The sequence below is a fragment of the Rattus norvegicus genome, chromosome X (genome assembly GCF_036323735.1).
Source record: "Rattus norvegicus strain BN/NHsdMcwi chromosome X, GRCr8, whole genome shotgun sequence".
NCBI lineage: Eukaryota > Metazoa > Chordata > Mammalia > Rodentia > Muridae > Rattus > Rattus norvegicus.
In genome coordinates this window covers 24022004-24036876 of record NC_086039.1, presented here as the reverse complement: position 1 = coordinate 24036876, position 14873 = coordinate 24022004, and the positions used below count along the sequence as shown (strand labels likewise).

The 14873-nt window shown below is 37.6% G+C and overlaps 1 protein-coding gene across 13 annotated transcripts in view; it reads right to left on the bottom strand.

Moving 5' to 3' along the window:
• Phf8 (PHD finger protein 8) overlaps positions 1-14873 on the bottom strand; it is a 99348-nt gene that overhangs the window by 29597 nt on the left and 54878 nt on the right. For all 13 annotated transcript variants that reach the window (XM_063280065.1, XM_006256792.4, XM_063280067.1 and 10 more), the window contains 4 exons: positions 10414-10592; positions 9881-9966; positions 9231-9364; positions 8282-8592 (listed from right to left, as the gene is read on the bottom strand). In XM_063280065.1, the coding sequence (XP_063136135.1) occupies positions 8282-8592; positions 9231-9364; positions 9881-9966; positions 10414-10592 (710 nt within the window). The remainder of the gene's footprint in view (positions 1-8281; positions 8593-9230; positions 9365-9880; positions 9967-10413; positions 10593-14873) is intronic.

Genomic DNA, 14873 nt, shown 5'->3' with positions numbered 1-14873 from the left:
AGAAAAACAAAATAATGAAATTTACAATAAATAAATACAACTATAAAAAACTGTATTGATTAAAGTAACCCAAGACCCAGAAAGACAAATGCCACGTGTTTTCTCCCAACTGCAGCTTAAAGCGCTGAATTTTCTGTAAATGCCTTGAGTAAGCACAGAAAGCAATAAAGTATAAAGGGGGAAAAGAGGAAAAGAGGGGAAGGGGAATGGGGGAAGAGGGAAAGGGAGAAGAAGGAAAGGGGAAAGGGGAGAAGGGGGAAGGGGGGAAGGGAGAAAGGGGAAAAAGGGGAAAGGGAAAGGAGGAAATGGAGAAAGGGGAAGGGAAAATGGGGAAAGGGGGGAAGAGGGAAAGGAGAAAGGGGGAAAGGGAAAGGGGAAAAGGGGGAAGAGGGGAAGGAAGAAAGGGGAAAGTGGGGAAGAAGGGGAAAGGGAAAAAGGGAAAGGGGAAAAGGGAAAGGGGGAAGAGAGAAAGGGGAAAGGGGAAAGGGAAAGGAGGAAATGGAGAAAGGGGAAGGGAAAATGGGGAAAGGGGGGAAGAGGGAAAGGAGAAAGGGGAGAGGGAAAGGGGAAAAGGGGGAAGAGGGGAAGGAAGAAAGGGGAAAGTGGGGAAGAAGGGGAAAGGGAAAAAGGGGAAGGGGAAAAGGGAAAGGGGGAAGAGAGAAAGGGGGAAAGGGGAAAGAGACAAAGGGGAAAGAGGGAAAGGCGGAAAGGGGAAAGGGGGAAGAGGGAAAGGAGAAAGGGGGAGAGCAAAAGGGGGAAAAGGGTAAGAGGGGAAGGAAGAAAGGAGAAAAGGGGGAAGAAGGGGAAAGGGGAAAAGGGAAAGGGGGAAGAGAGAAAGGGGGAAGGGGGAAAGGGGAAAGGGGAAAGAGACAAAGGGGAAAGAGGGAAAGGGGGAAGAGGGAAAGGAGAAAGGGGGAGAGGGAAAGGGAAAAAGGGGAAGAGGGGAAGGAAGAAAGGGGAAAAGTGGGAAGAAGGAAAGGGAAAAGGGGAAAGGGGGAAGGGGAAGAGGAAAAGGGGGCAAAGGGGGAAAGGAAAGCAAAGGGGAGAGAGACAGTATAACAAGAACGCCAATTTTACCACTACTACTAAACAGTATACTAGAAGTTTTACACAGAGAAATTGATATGGGGAGGAGGTTTTAGAGTAATAGCAGTAGTCATGGTGGTCACAGAGGCAGGATCAAATCAACTGTATGGCTGTAGAGAATCAAGGAAGAATTAACTGCAGAGAAAGATGCTGCTCTAGACCATGTGAGAGTAATCTTGGCGATGAAATTTCTTAAACTGATTGAAAGAAATTTTCAGATACGGCTGTGATTTGAATGAGAAATAACCCCCCACAGCCTCATGTGTTTGAATGGCACTATCTGATGGCACTGTTTTGGAAGGTTGTAGAATCTTTAGCAAATAGACTGTTGATGGAAGAAATAGGTCAGTGGTGGAGAGCCTTGAACTTGTATTGCTTGACCCTGATTCCTGTCTATTATCTGCTTTCTGACTCAGGATGCAGTATGACAAGCTCATGTTCCTGCTGTCCTCCCTTCTTTACTATACTATACTATGCTATACTATGATGCACTATACTTTTTCAAATCATTAAGCCAAAATAAACCCTTTCTTCCTCAAGTTGCTTCTCAACAAGCATTTGATTATGTAAAAACAAGTAATACAGAAAATTGGTGCTGAGAAGTGGGGCTGTTTAATATGATAAGCTGCTAATGGATTAATAGGACTTTTTACAGATTTTTAATTTATTTTGTGTATAGATGTTTTGCCTGCATGTATGTCCCTTCAATGTGTTCAAAGTGTCCAGAGACCAGAAGATGGTGTCAAACTCCCTGGAACTGAGTTACACTTACTGGTGAGCCATGCCGAGCTATACTCCTTGCCTAAAGCTTTTCTTGGCAAATCTTCTAGCTCTGGTTCTACAGTACCCTAGAGTCTCTAAAGTACCCTAGGGTCTGTATTGTAACTTGGATTTCTTCACCTTAATAGCTTCACACAGTGAGTGGCCTATTGTGTCTTCTTGCAGTGACTCCACCCCTGCCACACAATTGACTGGATTCAGCCACATGTGGAACCTTGGTGCAAAACTTGATCACTTCCTCAATCCTGAATTTTTTTATGCCCTACAAACCAGTATCATATGGGTGACAATGAAAAAAAATATATATTCATATTTCCTCTTAGATCAAAGATATACTGGCCTTCGAATGCTTTGATAAGTGAATCTTGGAAACATTTTTTATGAAGCTGTTTTTAAACCAGGAACCCCATTCAGTGCTATTGTCAGTTCTATCCCTGTCTTAAAATGAATTTGTATGTTCACTAGTTCCAGCCTTGGTGGATAAGTTCACCCTTAGGATACCTTCCTATCTACCATCCCAGTACTCTTTTATTATTGTTAGTCTCTTTAACAAAACTACATCTACATTTGTTTATTCTGTGGCAACATTTTAAAACTCAGGCTACTTTCTTCATCACACTGCACACTTACCCTATCTTTATGCACTACGTGGTTGAGAAGAACAAGGAGTAACAGAGACACATCCTAACCTGAGTGCTATCCTGTCTTGAGATTTCTTTCATGAAAAAAAAAAAGTATTCACCTTTTTTAATTTCTCAGGACGCTGCCAGAATACAGCCAGATCAATTGATAAAATACAAATTGCCCCTGGGCTAGGTCCCAATAAAGACTTTGGTTCACTTCCGAAGCCTCAAGAACTAGTCCTCCATGGCCCACATTTCTTTTGGCATTCTGGGTTTTTTTTTTCCCTGAATCCCATTAAAATGTCTCATTTTGCTTTTCTTAGAGTATTTAAGGGTTTATATCTCCAAAATCTTTTACAGTCCTCCTACAAACCAGTTCTAAAGGCCTATGAACCTCAGGGCTGGAGAGATGGCTCTGTGGTTAAGAGTGTTAGCTGACAGTTCAAGTGGCAATGACTTTCCTTACAGTATTGTTACTACAAGCTCTGCTGGAAGTGCCAGAAAGGGATGATCCACAGGATACAGTAGCATCAAGTCAGTAAACCCAAAATATAAGAAATATCTTGACTTTGGGTACATGCCTATAGCAGATCCCAAATTCCTATGCCAGAATACACACATACACATGCACGCACATACACAAAAACCTTTGTGCTAAGGCTATGATAACATGTGGCCCGTATATATACAGCCACCAAAACTAGATAAGATTGATGAAGTTAAGAAGTGTATGCTGACAGGAACTGGATATAGATCTCTCCTGAGACACACATCCAGAGCATGTCTAATACAGAGGTCAATGCTAGCAGCAAACCATTGAACTGAGAACAGGACCCCTGTTGGAGGAATTAGAGAAAGGATTGAAAGAGTTGAAGGAGCTTGCAACACCATAAGAACAACATAGCCAACCAACCAGAGCTCCCAGGGACTAAACCACTACCAAAAGACATGGACTGACCCTGGGCTCCAGCTGCATATGTAGCAGAGGACGGCCTTGTTGGGGTACCAGTGGAAGGGGAAACCCTTGGTCCTGCCAAAGTTGGATGTCCAGTGCAGGGGAAGGGGGGGCAGTGGTAAGGGGGATGGATGGGGGAACACCCTTATGGAGGAGGGGGAGGATATGGGGGCTTATGGACGAGAAACTGGAAAAAGGAATGACATTTGAAATGTAAGTAAAGAAATATAATAAAAAAAGAAAATGAAAAAAACAAAACAACAAACCCCCCCCCAACAACAACAACAAAAAAAGAATGCATTAATAAAGGCCTGTTTTAAAAGTCACAGGATATAGAGACCAAAACACAGTAAGAGGCACAGAGAATTGCTAATAGTAGAGCTTGCTCCATTTTACAAAGTACTAACATTTATTACATTTTAGAATTAGAATTCTGTATGAATTTCTCTTAAACTAACATCCTTACCTAATAATATTGTATAAGGACTATTAGAAATTGATAAATTCCCACTAATAAACAAAACTAATTAAATAACCATGTAAAACTTAAAAAGAAAAACCAAATTGGAAAGACAAAAATAAAATCATGTATACAAAATTCTAAAGAACCTTCTATAGTTGGGTTGAGGGGGACATTATAGCTAATAATAGTATTCTACAAAGTTGAAAAAGGTACATACAAGAATTAGTCATATTTCTATACATTAGCAATAACCAGCAATATATTTATTAAATAAATTTATTAAATAATAATTAGCAATATGAGGGAAATTAAGAAAATTGTATTTCTAGTAATATCAAAAAATGAGAAGGAATAAATCTAAAAAAGGAAGTCTAAGAGGTAAAAAACTACAAAGGCATAAATCAATGTAAAGACATCCAACCTCAGTATTAAGATATCTAAGATTGGATGTCTTACCATTATTATTAAGACAATAATAGTCCCCAAAGTGATCTACATATTTAATGCAATCCCTTTCAAATCAATTTTGCAGAAGTAGAAAAGTTGGTTCTAAAATTTGAATGGAATGGAATGGACTCTTTTTTTTTCAGAGCTGGGGATCAAACCCAGGGCCTTGCATGGAATGGACTCTTAATACCTAAAACAATTTGAAACAGAATTCAATAGCGTATGAAAAAGATTATCCTCTGTAATCAAAACTGTTTTTACTCCAGAGATACAGAGATGGATCAACATATAAAATTCAATAAACATAATCCACAACATAAACAGACTAAAGGACATAAACCACAGAATCACCTCTTTGAGTGCAGAAGTCCTGTGACAAAATTTAACATCCCTCAATGATAAAAGACCTGGAGAATCTAAGGATACAGAGGATTTATCTCAACAATAATAAAGGCAATGTACAAGAAGTCTGCAGAGAACATCAAGCTAAATGGTGAGAAACTGAAAGCATTTCCACTAAAATCAGGAATAAGACAAGGCTGTCCACTCTCCTGACTCCTGTTCAACTATTTGAAGTCTTTGCTAGAACAGTAAGACCAGTGAAAGACATAAAGGGAATACAAATAAGAAAGGAAGTCAAGGTATCTTTATTTTTAGATGATATGGTTCTATAGGTAAAAGACCAGAAACCTCCCACAGCTCATAAATACATTCAGCAAAGTAGCAAGATACTAAATGAACATACAAAAATCAGTAGTCTCCCTATATATAAATGTCATGCATCCTGAGAAAGAATTCAGAGAGACTATACCTTTCACGACTGCCTCAAAAATATCTTGAAATAGTCAAAAGAAGTAAAATTTTGTATAACCATCCTGAGAAATAATTCAGAGAGACTATACCTTTCACAACTGCCTCAAAAATATCTTGGAATAGTCAAAATAAGTAAAATTTTGTATAACCAAAACTTTAAGACACTGAAAAGAAATACTGAAAGAGACAACAGAAGATGCAAAAACTTCCCATGTTCAAGGATTGGCAGAATTAATATTGTGAACACAGTCATCTTGCCAAAAAGAAAGCTACAGATTCAATACAAGCCCCAACAAAATTCCAAAACAATTCTTCAAAGAAATCGAAAAACAATCTTAAATTTCATAAGGGAAACACAGAAGTCCCAGGAGAACCAAAAAGAGCTGAATAACAACAACAAAAGTTCTAGAGCTATCACAATCCCAGATTTCATATCATACTATAGATTATGCCCTAACCCTAACCCTATATACTATTTATTGACCAACAGATTAAACTGCACATTCACAAATAATTATACCTGAGTTTTGATAAAGAATCCACTAATACTCATTAGAGAAAAGACAGCTGGTCAAAGTAGATAGCTACCCGTAGAAGAATGAGACTTGATCATGTTACACAAAAGTCAACTCCAAATGGATTTAAGAACTTAAGACCTGTTACCCTGACTCTGATAGAGTAGATATGAGGGAGTATGTTTGAACTCACTGGTATAGGAAAGGACTTCCTCAAACAAGACCATGATAGTTCAGGCATTAAGACCAACAATTAATAAATGGGACCTCACGAAACTAAACAGGTTTGTATAGCAAAGGACACAATGAATTGAGTAATGAGGCAACCTACAGAATGAGAAGAAACCTTATCAAATTTCTGTGGTAGTTTGGATGAGAATGTCCTGTATATACACGTTTGAACAGTTGGTCCCCAATTGGTGGAACTGCTGGAAAGGAATAGGAGGTGTCACCTTGTTAGGGGAGGTGTGTCACTGGGGGTGGGCTTTGAGGTTTCAACAGATTTGTGCCATGCCCAGTACACTCTCTGCCTCCTGCCTGCATTTTAGATGTGGGCTGTGTGTCAGGATGATCACAAGTTTGAGGATACCTTAGGTTATTTAATAAAACCTGCCTCAAAGAAGGCAATATTGCAAGCTTCCTGAAAGGAGGCCACTTAAATATACTTATGATGCACAGAAAAGAGCAAACCAGAAAAATGAGGCAAGGAAATAATCAGGAGTCTAGAACTACAGTAGCAAAGATTAGAAAAATATTCTATCCACTTCTCGATCTACTCTTCTGTCTTCTCCCCAGTAGATCTCAATTATATGAGGCCTGTACAGACATGAGAAAAAAAATGTTCCTCTCTAACAAAAAGAAGGGAAGAAAATTAGCATATCCAAAATATATAAAAAATAAAACCTAAAAAACACAGAATAAAAAGTCCTAAAAGGAAACCAGGTAGTGGTAGCACATGCCTTTAATCCCAGCACTAAGAAGGCAGAGACAGGTGGCTATCTGAGTTCAAGGCCAGTCTGATCTACAACATGAGTTCTAGGATAGCAAGGGGTACACAGAAAAACCTTGTCTTGAAAAAAAAAAGGAGGAAAAAGAAGAGATGATGATGATCAAGGAAATAATAATAAAACAATGTGAAAACAACTACAAATCCATAAGAAATTTTTTTTGAAAAAAAGATAATTGAGAGAATGAACAGATAGCTCAGAGAAAATGAACAGAGGGCCAACAAATATATAAAACAAAGAAGCAAGCACCACCTTTAGTTACAGAACTTAAATAGTTCACAATATCCATTGACTATAAGAATGAAAGGGAAAAGGTATTTCTCATACACTATTCATAAACTGATCCTTTTGAAACATAGCTTGACGCTATCAATATGTATCTTATATACAAACTTCAACAAGTTTTCCTATTCTAGAGAGACATTTCCTGGCAAAATAGACATAAAAGCTTATTGCAAGAATTTTCAATGCAATAAAAAGAAAGTTAAGAACAACCTAAATGTCAAATAGAGAAAGGAATAAGCATTGTGATGTTGCAGAATAGTTTGCAGCAAACAAACCTGTATGCATTGAAACAGATCTCCATGTACTGGTGTTGAAAGATATCCAAGCAAACTGTAGAGCCATACATATTAAACAAAACTATACTCTGTCTATATGTTTACATGTAAGTTGTATGAACACAATGAAAAGAAAATATGCTGAGAAAGAAAAGTATCAGGTCTAAAGAATTTTGGCTTTCTCTAGTTTTTTTGTCTCAGTCAATGAAAATTACGTTTATATAATTTTGAAAACAGTAAAAAAATTAACATTATCATGACCTACATTATGTAAATCAGTGCTTTATTCATTATATTACAAAATCATATTTTAGGGTTTGTTTCTTAAATATGTAAAGTTCAATAAAGGTCATTTCAGTTTTCCATCAATACTTTAAGGGAACTGATTTCAGAGTGTCCTCCTTCATCAACCAAAAACCATGTGTGCTTTTAAGTTCCTTACTATTGTACTTGTGTATACCCCATGCCCTTCGTCATTTACTTTGACTATAAATAGTGGTACTATACGAGTCAGAGGAAAATGAAAAGAAGAGTCTGTAAATGTGAGATACAGATGTAATTTTTCCACATACTTTTGATCTATGGATGAAACAATGGGATATGGAACACTCAGCTATGGAGAGCTGATGGTATATACCTTTGCAAGAAATGAATTAACATAGAACACTAAAAAATACAGATGATAGCAGTCAAATAAGAGAGGAAATAAGTTTGCTAAAGTGAAACATAAATAGTACCAAAACCAGATGACAGCTGTAAGAGAACTATATACTACAAGGGAGGACTTGCCATGAGTAAGGCACTAAGGGCCTAATGCTTGGTATAAGCATAATCTCTAATTCTTACAACAGCTTATGAGATACAGATAACTGCCATTTTACAGAGCAAGAAAACATGGCTCAGAATAAAGTAAGTATCTAGCTTAAGGTTGAGACCTGTGTTCATCACAGGCTGTTTTCTCTTACAATTAGGATTGATACTAGGCTAAAGGGAACTCTTTTGATCTAGTCTAATATTCTAGCATGTTCTTACTATACTCAGCATCCTTGAAGCATGCTCCCAAGCTGTCTTGTTCATCCATACTGGCATTCTCTTCCTCCTCACTCTCGTTTTTCCAGTATGCTGGCCTCTTGATGGGCCGCTTCCCTGGGGTGCGCTGGGAAATAGGACTATTAGACACAGTGCCCAGCCCACTGCTGGAGCTCCCACTGCTTCGGTCTTGCCCTCCGGTCCACCAAGCCTGCAGACTGGAGGTAGCTGGTGAGGATGATGAGGACTGCAGGTTGGCCATACATAACATGCCCTGGATGGCCTCTTGTGTGCTGGGGGAGGCTGGGGCCTCACTGCAAAGGACAGAGGAGAAACACTGTGAAAGTTATAGTAGCCAGAAGAAACCACTTGTCAGGACACTCAGGAAGAATAGCTATGGCAATCAAGGTGTTACAAAGGAGAGAACCATCTATGGTTAAGAATGAAGATAATACCAAAAACTGTTTTCATGAAGAGCTAGTTTTTTGCCTTAAGTCTCTCTAAAGACAAACAATGAAGAGAGACAAAAGCCTCTTTTCTCCATCTATACCAAATTATTTCCTTTTATTAGCAATACCTTTTCTATGTCTCTCCCTGGCCCATTTCCAAAGTACTTAAAATTGATTCTTCCCTCAAGTCTACAGATCCTGTCACTGCCAGCTCTGAAGATCCTAGCAACAGTTTTCACATTCACATTATTCTTTGAGCATAAATATCCTTGCTAATTATCAGTTTACTTGGTTCAGTAATGGGCATGGTGTTATATGCCTATGATATCAGCACTCACTTGGAGGCAAGGCAAAAGTACTAGGAGTTCCAGACCAATCTGGACTAAATAGAGAGACCATGTCTCAAAAAAACCACAACAAATAAAAATGCTCAACAAATAATTAGCTAGCCTAGCCCTTGGGGTGGTACTCTTTTGATAACCTGGAAAATGGAGATTACTCACGTGAGGGCAGCATAGTCAGGTCCCCCGACCTGCCTGCTGGCCTTAAGTAGATCAAGAATTCCACCAGCTCCACTCCCATTACCAAGCTTGCTTTCAACCCCTTCCACCATGTCCTCATCTGTTGTATAGTCCTCCTGTTAAGGAAAGAACATACTGCCTCAATTGTACAGGGTAGGTCTGGTAAGTTTCTAATACAGGGTTGACAGTGTGAGTCCTAACATCCTAAATGGAGACCATCTATTATGCAGTACACTTATCATTCCATTTTAATCCTTATAGCATCTTTGTAAAGCACCATGATTCCTATTTAACAAAGAATCTAGGGAACAATGAAGTAAAAGAATGTGTAAAGAGACACATCATAAACTTCAAATCAAATATTCTCTTTGCTAAGTGATACTGCCTTTTATTTTAATATTTAAAAATATTTTAACTAAATTATAATCATCCATTTTATATGCTGGTCACAACTTAACGTGCATTGGATTTTTTTTTGTAGAATAGAAATTGAATCCAGGGTTTTGCACAGGCTAAGCAAATGTTCTACACTGAAGAATATTCCCAGCCTAGCATTCAATATTTATCTTATATATCAGAAATTAAATGCACAATATATTTGTCCCTTTGCCAGATCCAGGACACACTCCTACCTCAATGTCAAACTCAACTTCTCCAGGTTCACGAATTCGGTTGGGGTCAGAGCAAGGTTTTGCACGGGGCAATTTCCGGGGAAATTCTAAAATACAATGCAATATATTAGTAAGAAGCTAAGATTATAATACATCTGAGCCAAACACTCAAAGGAAGCACAAAAAAATAAAATTTCCAATGGGGTAGCAGTGGTGCACACCTTTAATCCAAGCATTTGGGAGGCAGAGGAAGGTGCATATCTGAGTTTGAGGCCAGCCTGGAAGTCCAGGACAGCCAGGGCTACAGAGAAACCCCGTCTTTAAAACAAAAAAACAAACAAACAAAAAAATGCATTTTTCTCTGAAGTAATAGCCACCAACAAATAATTCAAAGAGGTGAGGAATTAACTGGAAAAACCCCAAAACCTCTAATATTGTAGGTAACCTCTAATATTGTAGGTATATTGAGCTTGATAAATTCAAAGGCCATCAAGTTCAAGCTTAAACCAAGTGTGAAATGGCAGGATAGGGAAAAAAATAAAACAGAAACATACTTGATCTCATTAACAGGTTCGCTTTTTCCTTTCCCAGTCTCTCATCAATCTGCAGCTCATCATCTGAGTCCAAGTCAAATTCATCCCCCATGACCTGTTCTGCTACCAGTCTTGCACTGTCTACCTTCTTCGCAATTTTGGCTCTTCGAGACTTGGATACACTCTTCATCCTCTTTGTACTAGAAAAATGAGAACAAAACCTAAAATGAGTCATGGTAGGGCTAATGAATCAATGATAGAATGCATGCTTAACATATGCAAATCTCTTTCCTCAATTCCTACACACTTTCCCCAAAAGGTAATTTTCCCCTAAGTTATAATGCTATGCAATTCTCATCAAAATGCACTGTTTCTTTTTTTGCAAATATTGGCATGTACATGGATACCGTATTTATATCATTTCCACCATGCCTCTTGTGTATATTCCCCTAATCCATCTCAAATTCATAACCTCTTCTTGTTGCTTATGTTACAATAATAACTTACACACACACACACACACACACACACACACACACACAAATAATGATCAATAGTGTTGCTTGAATGTTTAGGTGTTTAGGAGGGCTGGTCTCAGATTGGATAACCTATTAAGGGCCTCCTTCCTGGAGAAGAATTATTCTCCCTTGCCTGTAGCTCTTCATCTAGGCTTGAGATCTTATGTGACTACCCCTATTCATGTTGGGATAACAACTACTGTGGCCATCATGCAAGTCCTGTTTAGGTGATCATATTAAAATTAAATTCTCAAAAATTACTACAAAAATAAGTGATCAACTGTTCCTAGAACCAACAAATGCATTGTGTATGTGTATGGTACTGTCAAAAAATAAAACTTGACATGTAAAGGAAGGGCCTAAAATAGGTAATACTTCTTTTTCAAAAAACAGCACTAAAGGACTTAAAACTACTTAGTTTCAAAACTGATAAAGTAGTTGAGGTACTATGAGATTGGCATAAGAATAAGCATATATGCTGGGCATGCAGGTATAGGTCTTTAATCCCAATGCTTTGGAAGCAGAGGGAGGCAGATCTCTGTGAGTTTGAGGCCTGCCTGGTCTATGCAGCAAGATCCAGGACAGCCAGCAATATATGGTAAGACACTTTCCTCTGGGCATTGGTGGCTCACACCTCTAATCCCAGCACTCAGAAGGCTGAACTCTGAGTTCAAGATTAGCCTGGTCTACACAGCAATTTCCAAGATAGCTAGGACCATACAGAGAAACTTTGTGTTAAAGCAAAACAAAGCAAAACAAAGTGACAATGTCTCTAAACTAGTAAACTAATAAATAAAAGAATGGATGTAGGTAGATAAATGGAACAAAATTAAGAATCCAGAATACATAATTAAATATGGTCACTTTACTTTTGACATAGGTGCCAAGGCAATTGTTAGAGAAGAGAATATTTCAAAAATGCTGAGTTAACAAGTTACCTATTAATATACAAACAAATAAAATGGACTATTACCCTCACTTTACATATAAAACTAATACAAAATGTATCTCAGATGAAAATGTGAAAGCAAAACCTATAAAACTACTAGAAGTAAGCACAGGAAAATACCTCTGTGACCTAGGATAGAGCAAACTAAGAACTTCAGGGGGAATCACCATCCCTGAACTCAAGCAGTATTACAGAGCAATAGTGATAAAAACTGTATGGTATTGGTACAGAGACAGACAGATAGGACAGTGGAATAGAATAGAAGACCCAGAAATGAATCCACAAACCTATGCTCACTTGATCTTTGACAAAGGAGCCAAAAAATATACAATGAAAAAAAAGAAAGCATCTTCAATAAATAGTGCTGGTCTATCTAGCAGTTGGTATGTAGAAAATGAAAATAGATCCACATTTGTCACCTTGCACTAAGCTCAAGTCCAAACTGATCAAGGACCTCAACATAAAACCAGATACATTGAATCTAACAGAAGAGAAAATGGGAAAGAACCTCAAACTCATTGGCACAGGGGGAAGTTTCCTAAACAGAACTCCAATGGCTCACACTCTTAAGATTAAGAATAGATAAATGGGACTTCATGAAACTGGAAAGCTTCTGTAAGACAAAAGACATAGCCAATAGGATGTCAGTATTAACATAACTTGAAATCAAACAAACGATCCAAATATACATTTCTCTAAAGGTAATATACAAATAACCACAATCAGACAGACAAAAAGTATATTCCATACCATTAGTTAATAGGAAAATCCAAACCCAAACCATAGTGAGTCAGATATGGTGGGGCATACCTGTCATCCCAGTACACCAGAGACTAAGTCAAGAGGATGGTGAATTTGAAGTTAGCCTTGGCTAACAAAGAGTCTATGTCCAAGACAAAAAAAAAATCTGACTAGTTTTGATAATATGGGTCCATCTGCAACAGTACATTATACTAAGTGAAACAAGCCATACAGAAAAAGAAAATGATGATCTGATTTATCTCAGATCTAAAAAAAAAAAAAACAACAACAAAAAACCCAAAAAAAACACGCAGAAATTTGTATGTGTAAAGGGTAGAGTAGTAGTTATGAAGAGTAAGGTGAGATGGAACAGATATTGGTTAAAAGGTACAGAGTTAAAATTATATATATGAGAAAATTCTAGAGGCCATCTTGATTATTTAGTCAATAATATTGTCCTGTACATTTGAAAACTTCTAACTTCATAGATATTTTAATTACTTTGATGCTGGTAATCATTTTACACTGTAGACATATAGAACATTACACTGTATCTGATAACTATAAAATATTTGGGGACTAGGGATGTAGCTCAATGATACAGCATGAAGTATGCATGAAGTTCTGGATTCCACCCACAACAGCCAAAACCTAAAACCAAAACCCCCATACTGTTTATTTAAAAATAACAACATACAGATTGGACATTGGATAGCTTAGCGATTGAAAGCAGCTGTGTGCTCTTGTGGAGTGCTTAATTTTGGATCACAGCACAGATGTCAGTTAACTCACAGCAATCTGGTAACTCTAGCTTCAAAGGACTAGATGCCCCCTTCTGGCCTCCACTGATACCAGAAGGCAGGCACATGGGTGCACGCCCCACACATACACACATACACCATTTAAAAAGAAATACACAGTGGTAGTACACTTCTGTATACCTAGCCCTTAGGAGGTGGAGGCAGAAGAATCAGCAGTTCAAGATCAACTTCGGCTATAGTGAAGCTTTGTGGCCTGCTTGAACTACAAGAGACACTATCTAAAAATAATTTTAAATGAGAAAAACAATGCCAAAACTATACATGACTAGTACATAATGAAGGGAAACACACACACACACACCCACCAACATCAAAATAACAGGAATAAACAATATTAAACATTAATATCTCGTACTATCAATGAACTCAATTCCCCCAATAAAAAGACACGGGCTAACAGAATGTATGTGAAAACAGGATCTATCCTTCTGAAGCATAGAAAAAACACACCTCAAAACCAAAGATTGACAGTACCTCAGAATAAAGGGCTTGAAAAAGGTTTTCTTAAGAAATGGATCTAAGAAGCAAGCTGGAATAACCATTCTAATATCTAATAAAATAGACTTTCAGTCACAATTATTCAAAAGAAATAGAGAAAGTCACTTCATACTCACCAAAGGAAAAATTCACCAAGATAACTTCTCAATTCAGAACATCTATGTCCCAAATGTACCCACATTTTGTAAAAGAAACATTAGTAAAGCTTAAATCACACATCAAACCTCACACATCAATAGTGAGAGATTTCAACTCCCCAATCTCACAAAAGGACAGGTCATCCAGACTTACAGATGTTATAAATTAAATGGCCCTAACAGATTTCTACAGCACACTGCACCCAAATGCAAAAAAAAAAAAAAAAAAAAAAAATCAAACCTTCTTCTCAGCCCCTCACAGAACATTCTCCAAAATGACCACATAGTTGGGCACAAAGCAAGTCTCAACAGAAGGAAGAAAATTAAAATAACCCCCACTATCTTCTCAGACCAACATATATTAAAGCAGGATTTAAACAAAAAGAAACAGAAAGCCTACACACTTGGGGAAACTGAACAACTTTGTACTCAATGACCACTGGGTCAGAGAAGAAAAAAAAGAAATTAAAGACTTTCTGGGACTCAACAAAAATGAAAGCACAACATACCCAAAGTTATGGGAAACAAAGAAAGCAGAACTAACAAGAAAATTCATAGCACTAACTGCCTTCATAAAGAAATAAGATTTCTCATACTAGCAACTTAACAGAATACCTGAAAGCTCTAGAACAAAAAGAAGCAAACATACCCAAGATAAATAGACATCAGGAAATAAACTGAGATCTGAAATCAATCAATTAGAAACTAAGAATAATACAAAGGATGAAAAAAACCAAGAGTCTGTTCTTTGAAAAAAATCTTTGAAAAAGTAAGACACACAAACCCTTAGCTAAACTAACTCTAAGGGAGAGGGGAA